The 26,167-nt window shown below is 45.1% G+C and overlaps 1 protein-coding gene across 2 annotated transcripts in view; it reads right to left on the bottom strand.

Annotated features, from left to right (window-relative positions):
• The window catches only part of COLEC10 (collectin subfamily member 10), a 31,075-nt gene extending 8,082 nt beyond the window's left edge, over positions 1 to 22,993 (bottom strand). The window contains exons 1-4 of one of the 2 annotated variants that reach the window (XR_014474783.1): positions 22,786 to 22,993; positions 14,645 to 14,716; positions 14,098 to 14,169; positions 6,934 to 6,987 (exon numbers count right to left, since the gene is read on the bottom strand). Coding sequence is in view for 1 of the 2 variants with exons in the window: in XM_083186729.1 (XP_083042855.1) it covers positions 6,934 to 6,987; positions 14,098 to 14,169; positions 14,645 to 14,716; positions 22,786 to 22,927 (340 nt within the window). In the remaining variant the exon portion in view is untranslated. The remainder of the gene's footprint in view (positions 1 to 6,933; positions 6,988 to 14,097; positions 14,170 to 14,644; positions 14,717 to 22,785) is intronic. The other variant, XM_083186729.1, reaches the window with a different exon arrangement.
• Between the last annotated feature and the right edge of the window lie 3,174 nt (positions 22,994 to 26,167).

The following is a 26,167-nucleotide window of genomic DNA, read 5'->3' as shown; positions in this document are numbered from 1 at the left end:
CCAATTACCCGGTACTTTTTGTGCTAAAATAGCATCGCATCCCATGCACAACATATGCACAACGATGCTATTTTAGCACAAAAAGCACCGGGTAATTGGTACGTGTATGGGCACCTTTAGGAGTGAAGTTTTTGTTCCGCACCGAGTTTTCCTTTTATACAAATTACAGAGGAAATCACTTCTCCTTTTGTTATTTTTTAGTGTATTTTTACCAACTTCTCATTATTATCTAATTTTCATAAGCTAATAAAGAGCAAAAAAAGAGGATTGGTAGAGATCAGAGGGTGCACTCAAAGTGTCCCTTCTGTAAATTAACCTACTATTGATAAAAATAATTAGTAAAATTTAACTTTTATTAGTTTATTATTAAAAAGAGTGCTAAAGAACACTCATTTGTAGTTCAAAAAATATTATAGATTGTGATAAAGAATATAAATTTGTGTTTTAAAAATATAGGGGATATAGGGGATATAGCAGGGCTGGGCAACACCGGCCCTCCAGATGTTGATGAACTACACATCCCAGCATGCCTTGCATCAGTTTCAGCATGGCCAAATAGCAAAACTAATGCAAAGCATCCTGGGATGTGTAGTTCATTAACATCTGGAGGGCCCGTGTTGCCCAGCCCTGGGATATAGGATACTCTGATAATTACCAACCTAAGGTGATACAATGTCAGAGCATCTTGCCTGAAGATTACAAATGAGCACAATTGCAACATAATAATACATTGTAAAGAACAAAGAACTGCAGAGTAACATCATATAAGTCACTAGCGCAGAAACATCCAGATCAGTTTCACTCTGTGGGAATATCTCAAAATAAGGGGAACACATAGAAAACATAAGAAATATTGAAAATATATGAAAAAGGAAAATAAAAAACGAGGAAATCAATAGCTGAATCCTCACACATAACTGTCAGAGTATCCTAAATCCCCTATATTTTTAAAACACAAATTTCTATTCTTTATCACAATCTATAATATTTTTTGAACTACCAATGAGTGTACTTTAGCACTCTTTTATACACTAATAAAAGTTACATTTTAGTAATTATTTTTTTCAATAGTGGGTTAATTTACAGAAAGGACACTTTGAGTGGTCTTTATAAGGGCATGAAATACCGCCTGTCGGCACATTTTGGCTCAAAAAAACAGTAAAAAACCCATGTCGACGTAATGACCCTGCCATCCTAATGAACCTGTCGACCTAACCCATGTCGACCTTAAGTCATGTCGACCTTCCTGCATGTCGACCTTAAGTCATGTCGACCTTAATAATATTACTTATGTGCAGACATCAAAAAAAAAAAAAGCATCCACTATTGCATCCGATGTGGGGGGACTCCGAGAGCCGGATGGAAGGATCCAGGTGCGGGACGCCGGGTGCCGGGCAGGGGAGTGCAGAGAGGTGGTTTGGGGAGCCGGGCGATGGGAAAAAAAAAAAAATCAACAACATACAAATGAATAGGCAGCCACTGATTGGCTGAGTGAACTCTCACAGCCAATCAGTGGCTGGCCATTCATTTTTATGTTTTTTTTTTTTATTTCTTCTGCAACCCGGCTCCCCCTGCCCAACTCTCTGAACCAGCTTTTATCTGGGCCGGAGATGATTGAACAGGGGGCGGGCGCTGATGTAATGTGAAGTCAGCTGCCCGCTCCTAGAAGACATCAGCCCGCCTGCGTTCCCAGGTGATCACCCAGCTTTTTCATGGGGATGCCCGTTTAACGCTGGGCGTTCCTCTGCCCCAGCCCGCTCTCTGACCCTTACATCTTATGTTAGTGCGTACACCCGGTGAGTGTGATACTCTCTGGTCTGCACATGTGTATTTTCGCCCATACGCACGGGCAGACCCGCTACATCAGTCACTGGCCCGAATTTGGCCCGGTGCTCAGAGTCAGGGAAGCCAGATGCAGACTGTGAGACAGCTCTGGCATCACTGTGACTTGCAGTGACTTCCTATTGGAAGTCTGACCTGCCAGTCACCCAAGGCAGTCCCAATAGGAGGTGTGCCTCTTTGGCTTCTATGGGCTGCAGCCGAAGCAGTACCAAGGCCGATACTGCGCATGTGTCGGTCCCTGTGCACAGGGCTGCCAAGAGAAATCCTGGGCCCCGGTACATCAACTTCCAGGGGCCCCCATGGGGGGGGGGGGTGGTGGTTGTGACCAAGGCATGTTAAGGGCGTGTTTAGCACATGAGAAGAACCCACTCACAGAAGTATGGCATGCATGCCTCCCAGCAGCTGGGTCATAAGTAATATATATATATATATATATATATATATATATATATATATATATATATATATATATATATATATATATATATATATATATAGCTTAAGGCTGGGGTAGCCAACTCCAGTCCTCGAGATCTACCAACAGTTAATGTTTTCCAGCTCTCCTCACAGAATCACAAGTAAAGTAATTAGCTCCACTTGTGGATCTTTTAAAATGTTTCAGCTAGTAATGAGTGCACCTTTGCAGCAGCTAGGTTGTCTGGAAAATGTGCACTGTTGGTAGCTCTCGAGGACCGTGGCTGGCTACCACTGGCTTAAGGGGATGCGCCGGCACTCAGAATGAAGACGCAGCAGGCAGTTTTGTCCCCCAACAGTTTCAAAGCCACAAGGCTCCTTTATCAAGGTGCTTTATCAAGGACAGAACGGTTGGTGCAGGGTCCAGACAGTATTTTTAAATAGCACTTACCCAGCCTAGGTGTGTAGGACAGGAACAGACCAGCACTCATAGTTAGAAGCAAAAAAAGTTTATTGAAAAAGTTACAGCATGTTCATACATGTGTACAGTACAGTGGCTGACCCAACAGCCGTTTCGACCGGATTCCAACCAGTCTTCAACAGGGGTCCAGTGCAGCTATGACAGATAGTGTTTAAATAGTTTTGATAGTGAAAAAAGAGCGCTTGAAGGGATATATAGGTGAAATTAATGGGGTATGAAAAATGATGGTATATGAATATAATAGAGTGGTACCTCCACACATGACCCTCTCCGTCCTGGAGAGGGTCATGTGTGGAGGTACCACTCTATTATATTCATATACCATCATTTTTCATACCCCATTAATTTCACCTATATATCCCTTCAAGCGCTCTTTTTTCACTATCAAATCTGTTTAACCCATAAGAGCAGCTAAAAATTAGCGCAGAATCCACCCAATCCCAAAGTGTTTAAAAAGTACCATAAACCAATCAAACATGATAAAAAATGCGCCAAACACTCCCTGCGGGCGCCAAGTCGGGAGCTGTCACTCAGCACCACTCACGGAGGTGCGGAGCGTGCCTGTGTAGAGCCGCCTCATCTGCCACTATCTGTCATAGCTGCACTGGACCCCTGTTGAAGACTGGTTGGAATCCGGTCGAAACGGCTGTTGGGTCAGCCACTGTACTGTACACTTGTATGAACATGCTGTAACTTTTTCAATACACTTTTTTTGCTTCTAACTATGAGTGCTGGTCTGTTCCTGTCCTACACACCTAGGCTGGGTAAGTTCTTCTTATATATATATATGTATATATATAAAAAATCCTCCAAAGATGGCAGCACTCGGTCAGACTTCTTTAAAAATGTCCCTTATTGCTGCTGTCTTTGGATGAAAATATTTTATATTTGTATATACAGCATATATACATACAGATCCTTCTTACTATACAAAAGGCCTTTGCCTTTGCTTTATACCATATACTGGGTATATATATATATATATATATATATATATATATATATATATATATAGTGTGTGGGTGGTCCGGCACTCCCAACGAAATTAACAGCGATTCCGGTGCCCTCACTAAAACAATTTGCAGACGCTGTAGGAGGTGCGGCACTCAGGACAAAATATGCGTTGACACTTCGAGACGTATAACCTAGTCTCCAAGTGTCAGCGCATATTTTGTCCTGAGTGAGTCCACTATTATGTCGGCACTCCACCTTTCCAACGTAGTGAAACTGGTGTACTCCAGAAGTCTGTACAGATAATCCAATGAAGGAGGCACACAAGGAATTAAGCAGAAATGACTGTATTAGCGCCTAGCGAATTTCAGGGTCTCCCTTGTCCTCAGGGCGATACAGCATAAATATACACACAAAAAGATATTCACTTACCCCTATAAATACCCCCACTGTAGTCCCATCTCTCCATCCCCGCCGGGCTCCCGGGTCCGACCTACCCGTACTTCCAATAGGAAGTAAGGACACACTCACCTGCATTCCACTGATCACCCTCCGCTTTCCACAGGCCGGCAGTACCAAGCTACATCATAAAAGCGGATCCACGGCACTCATTCACTGAGGTCTAAAATCGCCTCTTCTGTTACAGCTGGGTGCCGTGGATCCGCCTGTCATGAGCTGGGTACTGCCAGCCAGTGGAACGCGGAGGGGGAGCAGTGGAATGAATGCGAGTGTGCCCTGACTTCCTACTGTGCGCGATATGGGAAGTATGGTGCCAAGCACTTTTAGTAGTATGGACCCAGGCGCCCAGCGGAGACTACAGTGGGGGTATTTATATGGGAAATTGAATGTCTTTTTGAGTGTATACAGTATTTATGCTGTATCGCCCTGAGGACGGGGGAGACCCTGCAAGTGCTAGGTGCTAATACAGTCATTTCTTCATAATTGCTAGTGTGCTTTCTTCATTGGATTATCAATATATAGATATATATCTATATCTATAGATATATATATATATAATTTGAGATATATTGATATATATATATCTATAGATATATATATATATATATATATCTATAGATATAGATTTATATCTATATATTGATAATCCAATGATGAAGGCACATATATACATATATATGGAGAACAATTTAGTATTAAGACAGGCAGGGCAGAAAAAATTGCACTTACAGGGCAGGACTCGAGTCAGACAGTAGATTCAGGAGCTCCTCCGGCTCCAGCCTCCCCTGTCACATGCCGCGCTTCGTGCACATGACCTTCCGACCTTCCCCTCGCTCTCACATCAAGTGTTGTGAAAGCAGCTGCAGTCTGCAGACACAGAGTTTCTCTGCAGACGCTCCGCAGCAGTGGATGGGGCCTCTGTCACTGTCTGCAGACTGCAGCACACTCCACACACAGTGAGTGAAAGTGACACAGTCTGCCGCTGCTGACCCGCTCTCACCCGCCAGCCGCCACAACCCCTCTTCCTGCTTACGCTTCTGCTACACCGCTGCCATTAAAAAAAAAATGTAAGTGTGACTGTCCCCTGGCCCGGGCCCCCCTGACAGGCCCGGGCCCAGGTAAAATGTACCCGCCCCCCCTGCCTCTCGGCGGCCCTGCCTGTGCATGTCATCTGCAATGTACATGTGCCGAGGTGGCAGCAGGGGCTGGGTGAATGGAGGGTTGGGGATTTGTGTGACAGCCCCCCTCATACAATCAAGATCCGCTGCTGCTTATTACCCCATATTATTGGTATGCATGCAGAGGCTCACATCGGAGCACGGGGTCTAACAGAAGCCCATTCAGGCATCAATTTGAAAAAAATAAACTGAAAGCCAACATTTTCCCTTTACTTCCAGGATCAGGCCCAGCTTGCAGCCATCAGGCCAAGAGTCGGTTACTGGAGAGGGATCCCAAGGATCCATCTCCACAAAAAAATGTACAAAGTGAGAATTACTGTCAGGAACCTGCAGCTGCCTCTGCCAGACCCCACAGCTCTAGTGACAGCTCCTTCAACCTGACATTGGGGGAAATTACTAAAGCTTCTAAAAATGAGGGGTTGTTGCCCATAGCAACCAGAGACAGTCTATCATTTCTTTATTGCATTTCAGAAAATGAAAGGCCAAATCTGATTGGTTGCTTTGGGCTACATCATCTCTTTTAATTTTTAGAAGCTTAAGTAAATGAACCCCCTTCTGTCAGCTCATTATAGGATAGCAGATACTCCCAAAGGTTTATATGGGGACTCCCAGCTTGGCCATGGTCAGGGCCGGATTAAAGCAGGGACAAAAGGGGTCAGTACCCCTGGGCCCCCGCTGTAACTAGGGGCCCCCTGTGGTTGGCATGTATTTTAAAAACATTTTTTTTTTTTAGCTGAAGGCTTTGTGCATGGGAGAAGGATAGTGCTGCAGCTTCACCTATCTGCCAATGTGACAATGATTAATGGTGCTGAGCATCGGGAGCCAAGGCAACACTGACTGCACAAGTGTGCAGTACATTACTGGGAGTTGACTAAGTCCCATGACACTTTGCACAAGAGGGCAGAGGCTGAGAGGTTTGTGCTGAGCTCTGATTGGTGGAGTTCATTACAGGCTTCTCAGGCCCATGGAGGACAACAGCAGCAGCATAGTCATGGGAGGGTTTTTAATCAGAGGCAGCATTGGGACTGTGAGGTCTGCTACAGTCCTACAGAGTAAGGTGCAGATGGACAAACACAGGATTTCCATGTGGTATGTATGTATGTATGTATGTATGTATGTATGTATGTATGTATGTATGTGTATATATGTCAGAAAGGGCGGGGCTTTCTGACATCAGCCTTGATGTGCAGCATTAGGTCTCCTGTCCCAGAGAGGCAAATTTAAAAGATGGTAAGTCTGGAATAATGGGACCCTAAGCATTGGCTTAAATGACCTATGCCCGGGGCAAGCTCTGTCTCCTGGGCCGTATTCTGCACCAGCCTCTTTATCTGGCTTCAGATGATTACCGCAATTCCTGAGAACTCTTCGAAACCCTACAGATGCTGAGACATTACCTACTGTACATAAACACATTTACACTGTTATGAATATATGAAAGGGCGCAACGGAATATGATGCGCTATAAAAGAAACTGTAAATAAATAAGCATCAAATAGAACAGGGAAATGTTTTACAGACCATCCCACTATCTGGCTTCTGTAACTGTATTAGTGAGTTGTACAATGACAGATAAAGTACAACACGTGATAGATAATTGCCGTACTGTACCTGCTTTTCCCTTTCCTCCTTGAACTCCGACCAAGCCTTTATATCCTTTGTCACCTGAAACACACGACCAAGACACTTGCACTTACTGTATGCTTTGCAAATATAATTATTACCAATACTTTATTATATTTAAAAAATTTATTTCCGGCAACCGGATCAGTTAAGGTGCCCACACACAGACAGAAATCGGATCCAATCCGAGATCTATCCAATTTCCCTTGAAATCCAGAACACAAACAGAAAGACAGAGTGAACGATCGGAGGGTTCATCAATCGTTCTGTGTGGCCATGATCAAGGGTGTTGGTGGCGCTCCCTCACCACCCCACCATCGCACCCCCGCCGCTGGCAGACAGATAGAGAGGCCGGAGGTGGGCAGGAGATTTCAAAACTCCAATTCATTTGAATAGGGCGGCTGCTGATTGGCTGAGAGCTCTCTGTGGTCGTCAGTCTTTGAAGCTAAGCAGTTATGGATAAGAAGAAATCACGGGTGAGATTTAATAGGATGAGAGATTCAGAAAGTGAGAGATTTGGTAAGAAGTCTCCAGGTTTTTTAAAGCAACAATCATTTACACTGCAAAATCAAACTGATTTTGCAGTGTAAATGATTGCCGCTTTAAAAAACTTAAGAGATTTCTTACCAAATCTCTCACTTTCTGGATCTCTCATCCTATTACATTTCACCCCACATCTCCTTACTGACTTTGCCATCTAGTGGTCAATTAATAAAAGTGCAGTAATCCAAGTCCTGCATGCTACCCTAGTATACTCTCCATGCCATTATTAACCGCAATTGTAGTTATACTTACTATTAACCCTTCATTGCATACTGTTGCAAATTTGCTACATACCCATATACCTATACCCATATACATATACCCATATATACATATAATATATAGATATACCACTACATGTTGTATCAAATTTGCTACAGAGGGTTTTTCAAAATAAATCTTTTATATTTCGCCAGTGATTTTTTTCATTAATTTTCCTTGTCAGTACAATACACAAGAAGCAAGAAAAAATAAATTAAAAAATGAAGCAACGAAGGGTTAATATTAAAGATGAGCGGTTTGGATTCCGAGGAATCCGAACCGCTCCGAACACAGCCTGGCTCGACGTTCAAAAGCCGCACTTGCGAGTTTCCGGCTTTGTTCGGAAACCCGAGCGCGAGCGAACGTGGTAATCTCACGTTGGATTCTCGCGAGACGTGAGTCTTTAAAGTCCCAAAAATTCGACGCCATTTTACACACACTTCCACAAGCTGCGCACAGCTCTTCAGTGCAGGGGTCTGGGCATGTTGTGCAGAGCAGAGAGGTGTTGTGAAGTGCAGAGGGGTGTTGTGAAGTGCAGAGGGGTGTTGTGAAGTGCAGAGGGGTGTTGTGAAGTGCAGAGGGGTTTGTGCTGTGCAGAGGGGTGTTGTGAAGTGCAGATGGGGTTGTGCTGGGTTATTTGTGCTGGGTTATTGTACTGGTCATGTGTTAGGCAGGCTGTGTTAGTGTGCACAGGGCAGGGGCTGTCAGTCAGTGTAGTGGGGTACAGTACACAGGCAGGCTGTCAGTCAGCTGTTCATTATTCTTTTTTTCATTGTGGTTTGTATGGTGTGCTGCACTGCACCCCAATACACCATATACTACTGTCAGAAGTTCCATGTGTGTTTGTTCTGCCTCCACGCAGTGCAGGCCGGTGTAAGACTTCTCAGCACCCTAATCAAAACATCAACCTACTGTACCCCCCCTTCCTTCTATACCCTGGGAAGGTGGGCACTTTGGCGCCCCCCCCCCCCCCCCCCCCAGAACCCAGCGCCCTAGGCAGCTGCCTAAAGCTGCCTAATGGTAGAGCCGGCCCTGACCCAGTGTTATACAAGCTGCGCATAAAAAAATAAAACCAAAAAATAATTTTGCTCTTCTTTATAGTTTGTGTGTACTGCACCCCAATACACCACAGTGGTCAAAATTGTCTGGAAATGGTTGGAAATTAATGTTATTGAGGTTAATATTACTCTAGGGACAAAACAAATGCAACAATTACGTGATTTGTGCATTTTTTGACAAAAATCCAAAGCTTTTCACAAAGCCAAATCCAAATCCCGTGGTGAATCCAAATCTTCTGTCCCGGCACCCATCTCTAGTTAATATGCATATTTATTTATGTATAATTTGCTGTATAATTTGCTTCTACAGGTACCTCACTATGGATTCCATTGGAGAAGGGGACCGACAGGTGAGTTGGAATGTATTAAACTTGTACTGTAAGTATGGCTGTGTGTTTTTATTTAACTATTTGTACTGCTGGGGCACTACTTTTCCCAGCGGGCCCTTTATTGCCCTGCATGCAGGGACTTGTGGTTCTCCAAGTCCCTGCATGCGGGGAAGGCTTACTGGGACTTGTAGTGCCACAGCAATACACAATAGTTTTTTTTTTTTTTACACATTTATCAGCCTGGTACCCACCGCCCAGGAGTACCAGGGACAGCACCAGGCTTCAGCCTGGGCAGGTTAGTTCTGGAGGGGGGGGAGTTACCCCTTTATTGGGGGGGTCCCCACCTCCCCAGGACACCTGCCTAGGCTGACTGGTCAGTAGGGTGAATGCTTTGGCCGGGGGGGGGGGGGGGGGGACGACGACTTATATAAAAAGTCTCCCCCCCGCTGTGGCATTACCCTGCTGGCTGGTTGGGCCTGGGGCTAGTTTTCAAAATACGGGGGACCCCTACGCATTTTGGCCCCGTATTTTGGGAACCAGCCCTGGCCCTGGGGCTGGTCCCCACCAAAAAAAAAAAATCTATGATTATTTTACCAGTGCACACATCTAGAAGGCGAGAATTACATCCCGAACAATCCCTGACTCTGTACTGAGTAATCTATTTTTAATTCTATATTGACAGGGTTACTAATCAGGAATACCCTCAGAGTTTAGAATAACCTTTCATTGGGTATAATAAAAGCATGGAGCTGTCAACAATTCTTAAATCCTATAAAGATGTTACCATTTAACAGAAATAAGAGGCCCCTACACTGACTCAACTATTGAATGAGAAGTCTTAAAGCGACAGTGTACCTCAGAACCATTTAAGGACCTAATAAAAACCCCTTGTTGTAGATACACTGCGTACGAAAATCGTTGGAAATCATTTTTGTGTTATCTGCGAACCCCTGATGAAGTCCCATGTAGGGACGAAACGCGTTGGGAACATCTGTTTGCTATTCTGAAATATCTGAAATTCACCAATGAACCTTTTAATGGTCTGGAACAGCCAAATGTTTATAAATTTTGGACTTTGGTTGTTTTACAAACTGTCACAAGGCTATATTGATCTAATCACTAAGATCTAAACAAGGGCACCATCTTACAACTGCTATCCATATATATATATATATATATATATATATATATATATTATATATAACACGATTTTGGGGGGTCCGGCACTCCTCCTTGTAATCCAATGGCCTCGGTGCCTTCCACAAAGCAATGTAGAGACAATGTACTGAAGTACTACGGCGGCACTCAAAGGACTTTCAACAGGTCACAAAAAACTGCAGACTACACCGGCAGTTGGTGCTGACGTTTCGATAATTTAATATCGTTATCAAAGACTTTGATAACGATATTAAATTATCGAAATGTCAGCACCAACTGCCAGTGTAGTCTGCAGTTTTTTGTGACCTGTTGAAAGTCCTTTAAGTGCCGCCGTAGTACTTCAGTACATTGTCTCTCTCTCTCTATCTATCTATCTATCTATCTATCTATCTATCTATCTATATATATATATATATATATATATATATATACAAGTAAGCCCGCTCAAAGCAAAAGCTTTGAAAGCTAGTCTGCTACCGTCTGTGTTGTAGATGTACAGATGAAGCCGGCTTGTCTTTGCAGGGGATGGCGGCAGAATCGCCAGCCGCCATCCCCCGCCAGCCGCCATCTATATCTGCGAAAGGGGACGCGCGCGCATCTTGTGTGCGCGCGTCCCCTTCCGATGGTGCTTCCCCTGCTTCCCCGCCGGCTTGTCGGCGGTCACCCGGGGTCCCCACCGCCTCCCGAACATCCACCCTAACCCTGTCCATCTCCCTGAAGCGGAGACGGACAGGTTCCCATCGCCCCGCCGCCCGGAAACTGCGCCTCAGTCAGTTGGAGCGCCGGGCTGCTGGCGGATCGCCAGCGGAGACAGTCTGGCGATCCGCCAGCAAGGGGGAGCCCGGCTCCATCTGTAGTTTCACTGCTTGACAACAGATGGCAGTATTTCCTAGACACATGAACACTAGACATATACAGTATATAGATTCAATACATTTATTTATAGAACCCATATTTGTCATGTACAGTGTCAGTGAAAGAAAGTACTTAGGATTCCTGCTCAGCAGGGGGCAGTATAGGACAGGTTAATGCCTGACTGCAAGTATACTGTATCTGTATGTAAATTATATCTGTCGAGAAACAGATTTACTTTTATGACTGTACAAGTCTGGCAAATTCCTGTCTTTATTCTTCAGTACTAGTTCCCAGCCCGTGGAAATGACAGAACAACGTAAAAGGAATGTCAGCGTAGGCTGAGAGCCCCCCGGGTACGTTATACACAGGCCCCCGGGTACGTTATACACAGGCCCCCGGGTACGTTGTACACAGGCCCCCGGGTACGTTATACACAGGCCCCCGGGTACGTTATACACAGGTCCCCCGGTACGTTATACACAGGCCCCCGGGTACGTTATACACAGGCCCCCGGGTACGTTATACACAGGCTCCCGGGTACGTTATACACAGGCCCCCGGGTAAGTTATACACAGGCCCCCCGGTACCTTATACACAGGCCCCCGGGTATGTTATACACAGGCTCCTGGGTACGTTATACACAGGCCCCCGGGTATGTTATACAGAGGCTCCCGGGTACGTTATACACAGGCCCCCGGGTACGTTATACACAGGCAGATGAGGCTGCAGAAGCGAGTGCTGAGTGTCCCCTGGTGCAGGACGCAGGACGCCGCGGCCCCCAGCAGCATCATCAGCCTGGGGAACCCCGGAGGAGGAAAGATCACCAGCTCCCTCTCTCCAAGGACGGGAGTGCAGTGGAGGACCCGGCGATTCCCCCATTCCCAGCCGGGACAGGAGGTGCATCAGCCACGGGCCCCAACATGACACCCAGAGGCGGTGATCACCATTGGCCGTCTGGCAGGATCCCCCCCACCCCATGAGTCCACTGGGTACAGCAGGCCCCCAGCAGACTGCACAAACTCTGGGTGAAACTTAGCGGCGGCGACCCCCCCCACCAAAAGGGTGGAGGTATGGCTACACCATCTCGACCTCATAATGGCCTCACAGATCCCCCCGGCCTCTCTGACTGACGGGGGATTGCGTTGGTCAGTATCTCAACGTTGGAATCCCGACTGCCGGCGCTCCGACAGCGGGTGAGCACAAAGAAGCTTCTTGTGGGATCGCTGCGCTCGCCATGCTGTGGGCTCGGTGGCTCGCTACACTCGCCACAGGTTCTATTTTCCCTCTATGGGGGTTTTGGACCCCCACAAGGGAGAATAGCCCCTGTGAGTCGCTATCCCCCCTGTCAGAGCACCGGCAGTTCGGATTCCGACTTCGGGATACTGACTGTTGGAATCCCCCCGTCGCAGCATCATCCGGCACCCCTCTGGCAGACATCATATTAATACATCTTGTCGGATTGCCTTCCTGCTTCACCTCTGTAAAAATCTGGATATGGATCAGTCGATAGAAGAGCAGGAGAAGCAACCCAGTTCTAGTGCTGTGGCTGCTTTCAGTCCCGATAATATTTAACATCTTCTAAAGGTGGTCCAGGGGACACAAAGTTTAAGAAAGGGCACCTGAAATCAAGATATTTCTTAATGCTAAAGGAAACATCAGTTCTAATAATAAAAAGAACGTTTACTGTAAAAAAACAACATAAAATTGGCAGCATTCCGTACACCACACAAAGTGGCAAGGAAATGATTAGGACAGATAAATGGGAATTAATGTTATTGAGGTCAAAATTACTGTAGGAACAAAAACAGATCCACATTAGTCAAAATAACCTTGATAACCTTGCTACAAACTGGACTGCTTTTCTGGATTTATTTACTATGACCTGACCCCAAGGGTGTAACTACCATAGGTGCAAGGGGTGCAGCTGCTATGAGGCCTAGAGTTAAAGGGGGCCCATCTTTACTGTGTAAATTATATGCACTGTATAACCATTAGCTGGTACATAGGGAAATTCACAAACCTTTGCTATGGGTCCTATGAATATCTAATTATGCCTTATGCCCCTGCCTGACCCCTATAGGTATATATAATCCCCCCCCCTTCCCTGTGCAAGTATACATGCATCAGCCCTAATGTGTTTGTATGGTTTTTTTTTTATATTTTAACGGCTAATTAATTTCAGTTGGATTTCTGATTTTTTATAAACCCCATATAAATATATAGGTTATTTTTTTTAAAACCTATACCAAGCTTTCCATGGCTTCTACATACATTGTAATACAATGGGAAATGCTTGTTTATCTGTAAGCTAATGGGAAATTATTCTGCATTTGTTTTACAATGTTTAAATGCAAAGTTTAAAAAAAAAATATTTGAAAAATATACTACTTACTTCTAGTACTGTACCTGCCACCACCTAACTTTGTCCGTATCCACTCAACCCGCTCAACCAAATGTTTTTCCAATGCGGACATCTAGTGATAGTGGGGAATAAACATGGAGGCCAATCCAGGCCCCAGCCAATCAGAAGTTGCACTTGTTTTTTTATACTCAAAAATAGTTGAGGCAAAAACCACAAAGGAATAAGAGCTGGTCCCAGTTGGGTGCAAAACGCGTTTCGCATCCAACTCTTTCCTGCTTTGCCAAACACCACGGACTTTGGTGAAACATCTGCCAGGCAAAGAGGATCTTCGGGAGTGAATAGACGACTTAAGATATTTTAATTGTGGCAATCTAATTCTTCGTTTGTAACCAAGGGGTCTTTTTTACTAAGCCTTGGGGACAGATCAAGTGAACTGAGATAAAGTACCAGCCAATCATCTCCTAACTGGCAGGTTACACGCAGCATTTCAAAATGACAGTTATGAGCTGGTCGGTTGCTACTTTATCTCCACTCGAGGTTTAGTAAATAGAGTCTCGTAGTTGTAGAGGAAAACAATTTGGCTTACCCTTACTTCCAATTGGCCCGATTTTACCGAGAAGCCCTTGGTCACCAAAGTCTCCAAATTCTCCTTTAATACCTGAAAATAAAAATACATTAATAAATAAGCAGTCAAATTGCTTCCACTTGCTACGCATTTCACCAATACATTCCCTTTGGAATTCGGCCCGATTTTACCCCATTTCGTGTAAAATCGGCTCAAATCGCATGTGTATGGCATCGGACAGGAGTCGGAGGGAAGTCGTACGGGCAGCCCATCAGCGGCACATCACGGGTGCTTTTTAGCACGCATGATCTATCGCATCCTATCTGCTGAGCGAGGAGCACCGAGAGGCGGGTGGCAAAAGGCGGGCAGAAGTATTTTAAAAAAACCCATACAAAAGAATTTGTCGACCTTAGCCATGTTGACCTATTCCATGTGTCGACCTAAGCCCTGTTGATGTAATGTATGTCGACCTTCATGGTGTCAATCTAGTGACCGTATCCCGGGGCACAATCACAGACAGTAGGACTAAACCACCAAGTAAAACCGAACAGTAAATTCCCTTTCTTACCCTTAGGGCCCAGTGGCCCTTCCTTTCCTGGTTTTCCAAATTCACCTGTTTCACCTTTTCCACCGACATCACCTAAAACAACGGAATAATAACAATTGAAACAAAGTCACATCACATACAAAACCTATAGCATGGAAAGTCCATCTACCATTACAAATGTTATTAAGGTTTAGTATTATTGGCCGTGACACCAATCTATGTACAGTTTACAATTCCAGCACTCTTGAAGGGGGAATGGCTAAATTGGGGGTGGGGGTTGTGTGTGTCTGCATATTGCATCATGACCCAACCCCCTGTCCCATGACACAATGCTGAAAATTCATTCATCACACATAGGGACAATGGCAACCTTGTGATCACACCCCTGTCCCACCAATTTCAATAGGAAGTGGAGAGGGGACCCAAAAATGCACGATTCGTTCTGGGACAGTAGACAAGTATAACTGAATAACCCATTGCTCAGGGATTGGTGGACAGGATGCATCGGAGTTGTTGGCTGAAAGAGGGACACTTGGGCATATTTCTCCTTTTAATATTCACTACATAAAATATTATTTTCTCTTTAAGACCGGACGAGAGCTTGGTTGCTTAGGATCCCTGTGCAGCCACCCCAGTGTGACCCGTGTCTAGACAGGATGGTATGCCGTGAATCATCAAACAAGCTTTTGTCCTTCTCTTACATACAGTAAACAATCGCATCTATAGGAGATATTGTTATTGCATGAGGAAAGCACCTGAAAAGTGAGTGATGCAAGTCTGGGGCTTTTCTTCCAGAAATCTTTATGCTTAAGGTGTAATATTTCCTCAGTGGGTCTATACTCTATATCCTGGATAGACAATACTGTATGATGTGATTAATGGAATTCTAAAAATTATTTTCTTTGAATTGTTTATGAGCTATTTTACATTTGTATGTATCCAACCGTAAATTGTAGTCCATTATTACCTCACAGCGCTGAGGTCATGAGTTCGATTCCCTCCATGGGACCGTGCGGAGCTTGTATATTCTCCCTGTGCCTGAGTGGGTTTACTCCGGTCACTCCAGTTTCCTCCCACAATCCAACAATATACTGGTAGGTTAATTGACTCCCAACAAAATTAACACTAGAATGTCTGTGCGCGCGTGTACATGTGGTAGGGAATATAGATTGTAAGCTCCACTGGGGCAGGGACTGATGTGAATGTTCAAATATTCTCTGTACAGCGCTGCGGAATATGTGTGCGCTATATAAGACACTGGTAATATACCAGTGGTGGTACTGTCTAGTGCATGGGGGCCACTGGACTGTTGCTGTGCTTGTCCACATGCTGTGGCAGAGATGGATCTAATGATGCAGTAACAAATCTATCATTACTAGAGACAGGATTATATGCAATTGCATATTTGCATATGCATTTGCATAGTTTGCCCATTCTCACTGGTTATTGCATATTTTACCTAAAAACTAGTGATGGTGCATATTTTAGGCCCTGCCCTCTTCCCACCCGCGAGTTACAGCACTGCTTTGCCCTGCTGCTGCTGGCCAGGTAGTGGTAGAGTGTGCAGGCTGGGGCAATATGTGCGCAGTGTGGGGAACCTTGGATGTATGCTATGTCTGATACTGCTCTAGGCTGACAATCAATGTTGATAAAAGTCAGTCGGGGCGGATGCCATTACAAAGCTCCTGAACTTTTGCCTGCCCTGGCCTGGGACTTTACACCAAGAGACAGACTTCTGCAGCAGAGGAGGCGGGCAGAAGGGTTGTGACATCACGCGGCGCAGAGGAAATGCCGTGTCACAGTCAGTAATGCAGTGCAGGGAGGAAGCCTTCCACTGCGCCGCCCTCACACGCTATGCTGACATTGGATCCATCGGTGCTGGAGATGAGGGTCCGTGTAGTTGATGCAAGAAGAGCTTTGGATGCTGCAGTAGCAGCCAGGAAGAAAAAAAAAATCTGTGTACAGCACTAGACATCTGCAGATGCTGTGGGCCTATTTTTGAGGTTTATTTGCAACTAATTGCATGCTGATTTTTAAATAAATTAAAAATTATTTTTTTATTATTTAATGTAGCATATTTTAACACTTTGCATACATATTTTAAGTATTTTTCATGCATATTTCAAGCTTTTTATGTTGCATATAATCCTGTCTCTAATCATTACTAAAGGTAATGGGCATAAGAGGGCTGAGAAGCCAGGACTGAAACTAGGATTTTTTCACCCAGGGGCCAGGGCAGTAATTTGGGGCCCCCATCCAAATGCTGCTGATATGGATTGACATCACTACACTGTTTTTTTTTTTGCACCCTCCCTCCAATACGATGCCTGGAGCAAGTGCCCCCTTAGTGGTTCCCCCCTTAGCCCCCTAGTTATGACCTTGGAGAGACGCTGGATAAATAACACCGGAAGGAAACAATACTATGTCCATAGGAACCAAAACCATAGTGGCCATACCAATAGTAACCAAAACTACACCCCCCAAAAAAAACATGCCCATGGTAGTCACACTCATAGTAACCACACCCATTATAAGCATGCCCATTGTAGCCACACACATCATGACCATGCCAATAGTATACCCTCCAACATGACACATTCCACCAGGTACAAATTCCTCTGTTCCTGGACTTCCCTGGGCATGCAAAGTTTAACTACAGGAGACACACCAACTGCCACTTCCAAACATCACCAGCTGGCAGTTGGTGGGGCTCCCTTATTTGAATTTTGGACTGTGCTGGCAAAGGAAGCCCAGGAACAGAGCTTTCTATACCTGGTGGAATGGGTCATGTTTGAGGGTATGTGAATAATACCCTGCCCACAGTAACCATGCTGCAGCTATTGCACATTGCTATGCTGGCTGAGAGAGGCAGAATGATGACACAACAATGGATTATTTGATAACAACAGGGAAAGGGGAGCATCACACGGGATATCTTCTGACTGTTTAAATTGTAAAGATAGACCCCGATTATAATGACAGCTAGTTAATAGCCTGTCAAAATGATGGCTTCTGCAATGTACTTTCACTTTGAGCTGTGACCGTTTTTACTTTCACTTTGAGCTGTGACAGTTTTTATCCCACAAACTCTCCACCCCACCCCAGTCCCTATCTGCTCTTACCTCCAATCTCTGTCTTCACAGCTCCCTCTCTCCATATCCATAAAGTTTGCAATAGATCAGTGTCCCTACAAAAAATGTTTTCACTTTCTGTTATGAAAGTCGTCTCTAGTGGTCATTGGTGGTACTATCAAGTGGTCTCTAGTGGTCATTGGTGGTACTTCACCTCATAGAGGTGAGGAGAAGTTAGCCTTTTATATATAAAGATATAACGAAGTATGTATCACAACATTAGGTCATTTACACCCTTTAGAATGTAAGCTCTCACGAGCAGGGCCCTCTCTCCTCATGTGCTTCTTTTAAGGCCCATACATACTGGGCACTTTTCAGCGCAAAATCGCTCAAAATTAGCTTAAAATGCCTCTGCACTGAAGCATGGACTCCACGCCGTACATTGTACATGGCGCCAAGACGTTACCCTTTAATTCCTCAACGGTGCAAAGTGCAGCATTCAGCAATGAGCAATGCATTCGATTTTTTGCTGATTGTGCGAGAGTAGCTCTACCGGGATTGGACCACAGGCCCCAGCGCATCAATGAGTCTTAGGCACCCATGGCCTTATCATCATCACACTTTTGTAGGTACTAATTACTTCATACAAGGAACACCCCACAAGACCGGCCATCTAGGAGATGCTCGACGCTGTGGTCTAGCCATAACAATTTGGCCGTTGTCAGACAGATCCCTACGCTTGACCATTGTTCCTGCTACATCAGAACGGAGTGTTCCCTTGCTGCCTAACATATCTTGCCCCTTGTCAGGGGCTGTTGTAACGAGATAATCGATGTTATTCACGTCTCCTGTCAGTGATGTCGATGTTATGGCTGATGAGTGTGTTTTTTGCTGCATTAATATCCTAAAACAGATGAAAGTAAATCGCTGGAAATATTATGAGGTAAGGGATGCAGTTGAGCTAATTAGGGGATATGTCCATTCTGGAGATCCAAAACAAATTCTATAAATGATAGGTTTCCCTCGGATGAAAGAATACAAGGGAACACAAAACAGGAACGTTGGGCTACAATTGCGCGGGATGTGGGGAGAAGAATCACACATTCCTCGGGAAGTGTGGGCTGCTTGGCAAGATCGTCACTTTCACAGTATGGGATGGTATTACAGCATCATTTATACAAAGGAGATGGAGATAAATACGTTTGGTACAATGCTGTGCTTAAAGTGCCAAGCCATTACTGTTATATATATGTGGCTGTAAGTTAATGACCTGAATGGTATCTGAAATAATTATATTTAACTAATACAACCACACGTTCATTCCTGTGCGGCTTAGTGCCGGGGTAGGGGCTGAGCGGGGAAACCTTGGTGGGACTGTGTCAGTGGTTGGTTTCACTGAGATTAATGGACCATGGGCCTTAAGGGGCGTACACACAGGGGCGATTTTGTGCAAAATCGCGGGAAATATGGTCGCTGAGCGACCATATTGCCCGCAATGGGAGTGTGCACCGGCGATATATCGCCGGGTGCGCGCTCCCGTTTTTGCCCCTGTGGTGATCGCTGGTCGCAGGAACATGCTCCTGCGACCAGCTGATTACCACTGCCGGGCTCCCCTGGCAGTTTCTTTTTCATCAGCGACCATCTCTGGTCGCTGATGTAAAGTAGAAACTGAGCAATATATTGCTCAGCCATATATTGTTCAGCAATATATGGCTGAGCAATATATCTCCCCCGTGTGTACACAGCATTAGTAGGAAACCCAATGGTTTACATACGTATCCGATTGGTGGGGGTCTGCGGATGTTCAGAATGGGTCCATTACCGATGTGTCGGCAGCATAACTCTGTGTGGTATAATATGTAATAGGAATTACGATGTGTGGTATAATATGTAATAGGCATTACGGTGTGTGGCATAAAGTGAAATAAGCATTACAGTTAGTGTGGCATTATGTGTAATGGAAATTATGGTGTGTGGTATAATGTGGTGTGTGGTATAATATGTAAGGGGCATTAATATAATAAGGAAAATGGGCTAAGTGGGTGGGGGTGCGTAGATTTGCACTGCATCATTGTGCTGTATATGGCTTGTATACGACTTGGTAATGAATATATATATGCAATTAATGTTAAGCTGCACCCTCAGAGCTAAATGGAGGCCCAGTTACCCATATGCCTCTAGTTACAGCACTGCCCTCATGTCTAGCTCGATAGTCAATAGGTCGACATCAAAAGGTCAACATTGACAAAAAGTTGACACAAGCAATAGGTCGACACATGTCGACATGTCTACATGAGGTCTACATGTCTTTTTCCCCTTTTTATTTACTTTTTCCTACTTTACCATATGTGTGGACCCACCATTTGGAAAGGTAAAGACAGCAGTGACACCTGGCCTGAATCATGGCAAGGGAAATGGTACAATAATTGGGGGTCCATGAGCATCCGAGCGAATCAACCAGCACAACCCCCATTGTTTGTGAGCTATACAACACCCATCGGTCCTTTTCTAAAACATCTTCATTAATCACAACAGAGAGATCCGCTAGATGGCGCTAGAGACCTGGATTCTACCAGCATGCCCCTAGGTGGCATCTTCCCTATTCATGAAGCAGTGAAAGAGTTGGAAAATGTGCCAGTGGGGAAGTTGCCCATGGCAACCAGGAAATACTATAGTTTATCACTTTCCCCACAATCAGGATATATAGAGAACATGCATCATATTAAATCTATTTTGAATCTGGAAGTGAAAACAGGGCCTGATTTCTTACCTACATGCTCATTGCCAGGGGTTACGTGCTCGTTGCCAGAGGTTTCATTCTAGTTGTTAAGGGTTAAAGAGACATTTTGCATACAAAAGAGACAGAGAAAGGAGTTATCACTGCTTCATAAATGGCTCCCTATATCCTAGAATGAAACAATGTATTACACAGTGAGCTTACTGTATATGGGGGGAACGTCTATTCCTTCAGGATGGAAACAAGCTCTACATCAGAGACATTACATACCGTGCTCCGAGCCTGCCAACATGGGTAACCAGAAACCTCCAATAACACAGCAGTGCCCTTATTATAAATCTAGGAAAACAATCCACTCGCCCAGGGAATCCGCTTTGTGGTACAGAGGAAGTCGTACAGGGTATGGGTTACATGCCAGCGGGGGGCAACTGGCACAAGCAGTACCACAATCCTGTGCCAGGTCTGTCTTCATCACGACGTACTTGTGTCCTCTTCCAGGATTTACATGAAACCGATGGAACTGTTCCCATGTAACACTGTATAGCTTTCATAAGGAGGCAGGAGAACATCGGAGGGTCCTGAAAATATTTATTATATGGTCGACACAGAAAAGGTCAACATACATTGGATTGGCCACTGAAGGTTGACATGGCTTAGGTCGACATAAGTTTTTCACAGTTTTTTGAGCCAAAGTGCCTACACCATACACTAGGGCGTGAAGTGCCGAGCATGGCGAGGGGATGCGGCACACTTTGACGGTGTCCATGTCGACCATGTCAAAATTAGGGACAAAAAAAGGTGAAACACTCATGTCAACCTTTTGACTGTTGACCTAGCCATTGTTGACCTAATACCTGTCGACCTTTGCCACGTTGACCTGTCATGTGTTGACCTAAGGCACATTGACCTGATGCCTGTTTGCCATCCCAAACTATGATGAGAGAAATGATTTTGTGCCCTTTTATGAGTGGAATGAATTCATCTGCCCCGTAACATTTATTATGTATTATTTATTATGTTTCTTATATAGCGCACACATATTCCGCAGCGCTGTACACATTCACATGTCCCTGTCCCAGTAAGCTTACAATCTAATTTCTCTATCAAGGGCACAATCCTGTCCTGGGGTTCCATCCCACTCTAGAGATTTCCTCTCTATTGAACCAGGCTGGACATACATACATAATACATACATACATATGTAATACATACATACGTAATACATACATACGTCATACATACATACGTCATACATAATACATACATACGTCATACATAATACATACATACGTAATACATACATACGTAATACATACATACGTAATACATACATACGTCATACATAATACATACATACGTCATACATAATGCATACATATATAATGCATACATACATAATACATACATACATAATACATACATACATAATACATACATACATAATGCATACATACATAATACGTACGTACGTATGTCCGTATGTACATACATAATACCTACATACATACATACATACATACATACATACATAATACATACATACGTAATACATACATACGTAATACATACATACATACATAATACATACATACATAATACATACATACATAATACGTACGTACGTATGTACGTACATACATAATACCTACATACATACATAATACATACTTATATACATACATACATAATACATACATACATACATACATAATATGTACATACATACATATGTACATACATACATACATATGTACATATGTACATACATAATACATACATACATAATACATACGTACATACGTATGTACATACATACATACAGGAGGTAATTCTGGTCTGTTCGCTCCCCTGCGTGTTTGCACAGGGGAGCGATGTTTTTGTTCCTGAACATTTATGCGCATGTGCAGGCTCTGTGTGCGAAGGGACGCGGCGAATATGCGAGTCGCCACGTCCATGACTAAAGTCGCTGGCCTGTTTGCAAGGAGCAATGCGGGCGGGAAGACAGCGGGCATGGGTCAAGCCAATGAGAACTTCCAACGTTCCATGGGCGTTCCCATGCAAATGGCAGCGTGAAGTGGGTGTCAGGGGTGGGCAGCTGACGTCACGGATGTCGGCTGCCCGTCCTGTTCGCATAGCAGGGTGCCGCAAATTTGAGTCACCAGAGAGTGACTTCAATTTGCGAGCATTTAAGAAATCAATCGAATTGAATGATTTTTGCCCGCACCCAAGGCTGTTAATGGACGTTTATGCTAAACATCCATCCACATATGTGCAAGGACATTCAAACTCGAATGACTCGAAAAGCTGCAAAACTCGCAGCTTTGCGAATACCTCCTGTAATAAGTGCTCCTCACCTTTGGGCCCAGGAATGATCGTGTGCGTTGAGCAGATATCAGAAGACGATTGGTTCTCGGCCGTGAATGAAGCGAGGTCCCCGGGGAACAGCACCAGTAACATAACGTAGACGCTCAGCTGGGGACTGGCTGCGGACATCATGTTTGGTGGCTGCTGGAAACTCTTCTTAGACCTCTGATTTCCGAGTGTCTGTAAGTAAAAGCAGAATGCGGCTCATTAGTGCGACCAATTAGGGCTGGCGGAGCGGCTTATCTCGGAGCGCTCTGCTCAGTGTCAGGATATTTATCCTGGCCTGACAATTGTTTACATTTATCAGTAGATACTCCGTGCCGCGGATACATGGGAGACTCGCTGACCGGATACTGGCAGCAGAAGGTCTCATTCACACAAAAGTACTGGGGCAAAAAAAGTTTTATAGCGGAGTATTATATTATGGACCTTATTCAGGTTGATTCATTCACATGCACATTCGCACGCACCCGTGCGAACGTCTATCGCAAGCACGCAGTCTGCAAAGCAATGCACATAACACATGCGAACGTGAATATTCACAACGGTGCCCAAATGGGAGTGGACTCAAACTACCCGCACACTTGTGTGCTCCTGCGTACATTGCCGCGTGCACAAGATCAGGTACTGTGCGTGCGAACATCCTCTTGTGGGTGACTTCATCTGCAACTCTAAAGGTCCATACACACTGGGCGATTTTGCCCATTGTTTATGGACAGCGATAATTGTTTTCATCGCTGGGGGGAAAGACGCTCTGTGCATACACACTGAGCCGCTTTCCCCCTGCCCGGCGCCGTCAGTGGGAAGAGGACGGCTTTGCATAGCGCCACTCATCTGCTGGTATTACCATTACCACGGCTCATCGCTGGGGCATACACACTGGGCGGCTTTGAGCTGAAAGACGCTCAAACTGGGTGTTTGGAGCGGCTTTCAGCTCAAAGTTGCCCAGTGTGTATGGGCCTTAACAATATGCATGCTACCAACACTATTGAATATTTATATTACAAAACATAGCTTATGTAAAAGCACAGAAGAGAGTACCTGACGACACATGTCGACTAACAGTTTCAAACATATACAGTACTAGCTGACCTGCCCGGCGTTGCCCGGGACAACCTTGGTTTTTTTTTTTTCATTTCCAAAAATTGCTGTAAAATGTTTTCTTATGCTGTGTTTATGGCTGAAGATTGTAATTTATTAAAACCTCCACCATAATGTTAGAATGTGTTTGCATTGATACTCAATGCCAGCAATGAAATCAGGTGTGGTGTTGTTGTCTCAAACGCACCACTCCTGACTTGATAGCTTGTGTGTGTTGATGAATTCCACATCCACTCCTGAGATTTAGCACCTATGATGCATTTATTTTTGTGTGTTTCTGTGCGTTGTACTGTTTTTGTGTGTGTTGTAGTGTATCTGTATCTGTAGCAGGGTTGCCGACTTTCTTTTTCTCCTCTCCGGGAGAAGCCCGGAGAGGAGAGATTCAGTAACCACTCAGGGGGCGGGGCTTACGCGTGACATCACTAAGCCCCGCCCCCATGCTGTTAAACCAGCAAATTCAGTGATCTCTGTGGAGGGGGCGGGGCTAAATGACGCGATTGTGTCATTTTAGCTCCGCCCCCTCCTCTGAGACCCGTGGATTGCGGCATTTTAATGCCGCGATCCGGGGGACAGGGGGAGTCCCCCCTGAATCCGGGAGGGTTGCCCACCCTTCCGGGGGCCGGGAGGGAGCCCCGATTTTCGGGAGACTCCCGGAAATTTCGGGAGGGTCGGCAACCCTGATCTGTAGTGTTGTGGGTGTGTGTACTGTTGTGTGGTGTGTTGTGTTGTATCTGTCCAATGTGTAAGTGTGTGAGTTAAAATACGTATAAATATGTGTGTGCAATGGTCGAAGTGGAAATTTTGAAGTGGGGATATGGTAATGTATGGGAAATTAAAGGCTGAGGTTATGTGCACACTCCAGAAAAAGAGGGTGCCACCACTCAAAAGGGGGCATGGTCTTGAGTGTAGTGTACCATGCTGTATGCCCCTTGTACACATTATGCAAAACAGTAGAAGAACTCCTTACACTTGCCCCTTAATTATTATGCCATGCGGAAAGAGCCAAAATTCCCCTTATGCGACACAGAATGAGCAAAAATATTCATATTATACCACCCGGAAAGAGCCAAAATTCCCATTATGCTACATAAATTGAGCCAAAATTCACGTTATGCAACATGGGTTGAGGCAAAATTCACATCATGTCACCTTGGAATAAGTCTAAATTCACATCATGCCTCCCAGATTAAGCCAACATTATGCCACAGAGAAAGTGCCAAAATCCACTTTATGCCACATGGATTGAGCAAAAATTCACATTATGCCACCTGGATCGAGCCAAAATTCACATTATGCCACATGGCGGGGTGATGCATGGACAGAGATGGTAGGGTGATACAGGGGCAGAGATGGCGGGGTGATGCAGGGACAGAGATGGCGGGGTGATGCAGGGACAGAGATGGCGGGGTGATGCAGGGACAGATATGGCTGGGTGATGCAGGGACAGAGATGGCTGTGTGATGCAGGGACAGAGATGGCGGGGTGATGCATGGACAGAGATGGTGGGGTGATGCAGGGACAGAGATGGTGGGGTGACGCAGGGACAGAGATGGCGGGGTGATGCAGGGACAGAGATGGTGGGGTAACGCAGGGACATGCACCTCTATGTCACACTACATGTCACATTCATCCCACCTGCTACCTGTCACATTCATCTGACTCGTCCTGTTTACATCAATGGGGGAAGCCCAACCTCCAGACCGCAGCATCCTGTCGTCAGTATGGAGATTGGACGGGGGTCACACACAGTTCCGCTGCTGTCTTCTGTACTCTGCAGACAGCAGCGGAGTTAGGGAGGAGGTGAATGGATGTCTGTGTGCGGCATCCATTCACCTCGCAGACGGGGGGTGCACGGGGCTGGGGGCAGCCCAGAAGCTTACTTTGGTGCTGGGCTTGCCCCTAGGGCGATGATTGGTGGTCCTGGCAGGTGTGATCGCGGTCCCAGCGCTTGGAGATGATGTCATCTTCAAGCGCCACCTCCGTCTACACTGCAGGTAGACACCAAAGTGTAAACGGTGAAAATCCTGGATCCGACTTGGCTTGGATCCGTGTTCCAAATGCCATGTCGGATCCGGGTTTTTTGTAGTAAAAGGGAAATAAGTGTGTGTTTGTGTGTGTTGTACTGTTTTTGAGTGTGTTGTAGTGTATATGGTCGTGTGTTGTACTGCTTGTGGTGTGTTATGTATATGTGTGTGTGTGTGTGTGTTGTGTGTATCTGTCCAATGTGAAAGTGTGTATGGTGTGCTACGTATACAGTATATGTGTGAGTAG

The sequence above is a fragment of the Crinia signifera genome, chromosome 5, assembly GCF_055691185.1.
Source record: "Crinia signifera chromosome 5, ASM5569118v1, whole genome shotgun sequence".
NCBI lineage: Eukaryota > Metazoa > Chordata > Amphibia > Anura > Myobatrachidae > Crinia > Crinia signifera.
The sequence above is the reverse complement of the archived record's forward strand: the minus strand, read 5'-3'. Positions and strand labels throughout refer to the sequence as shown.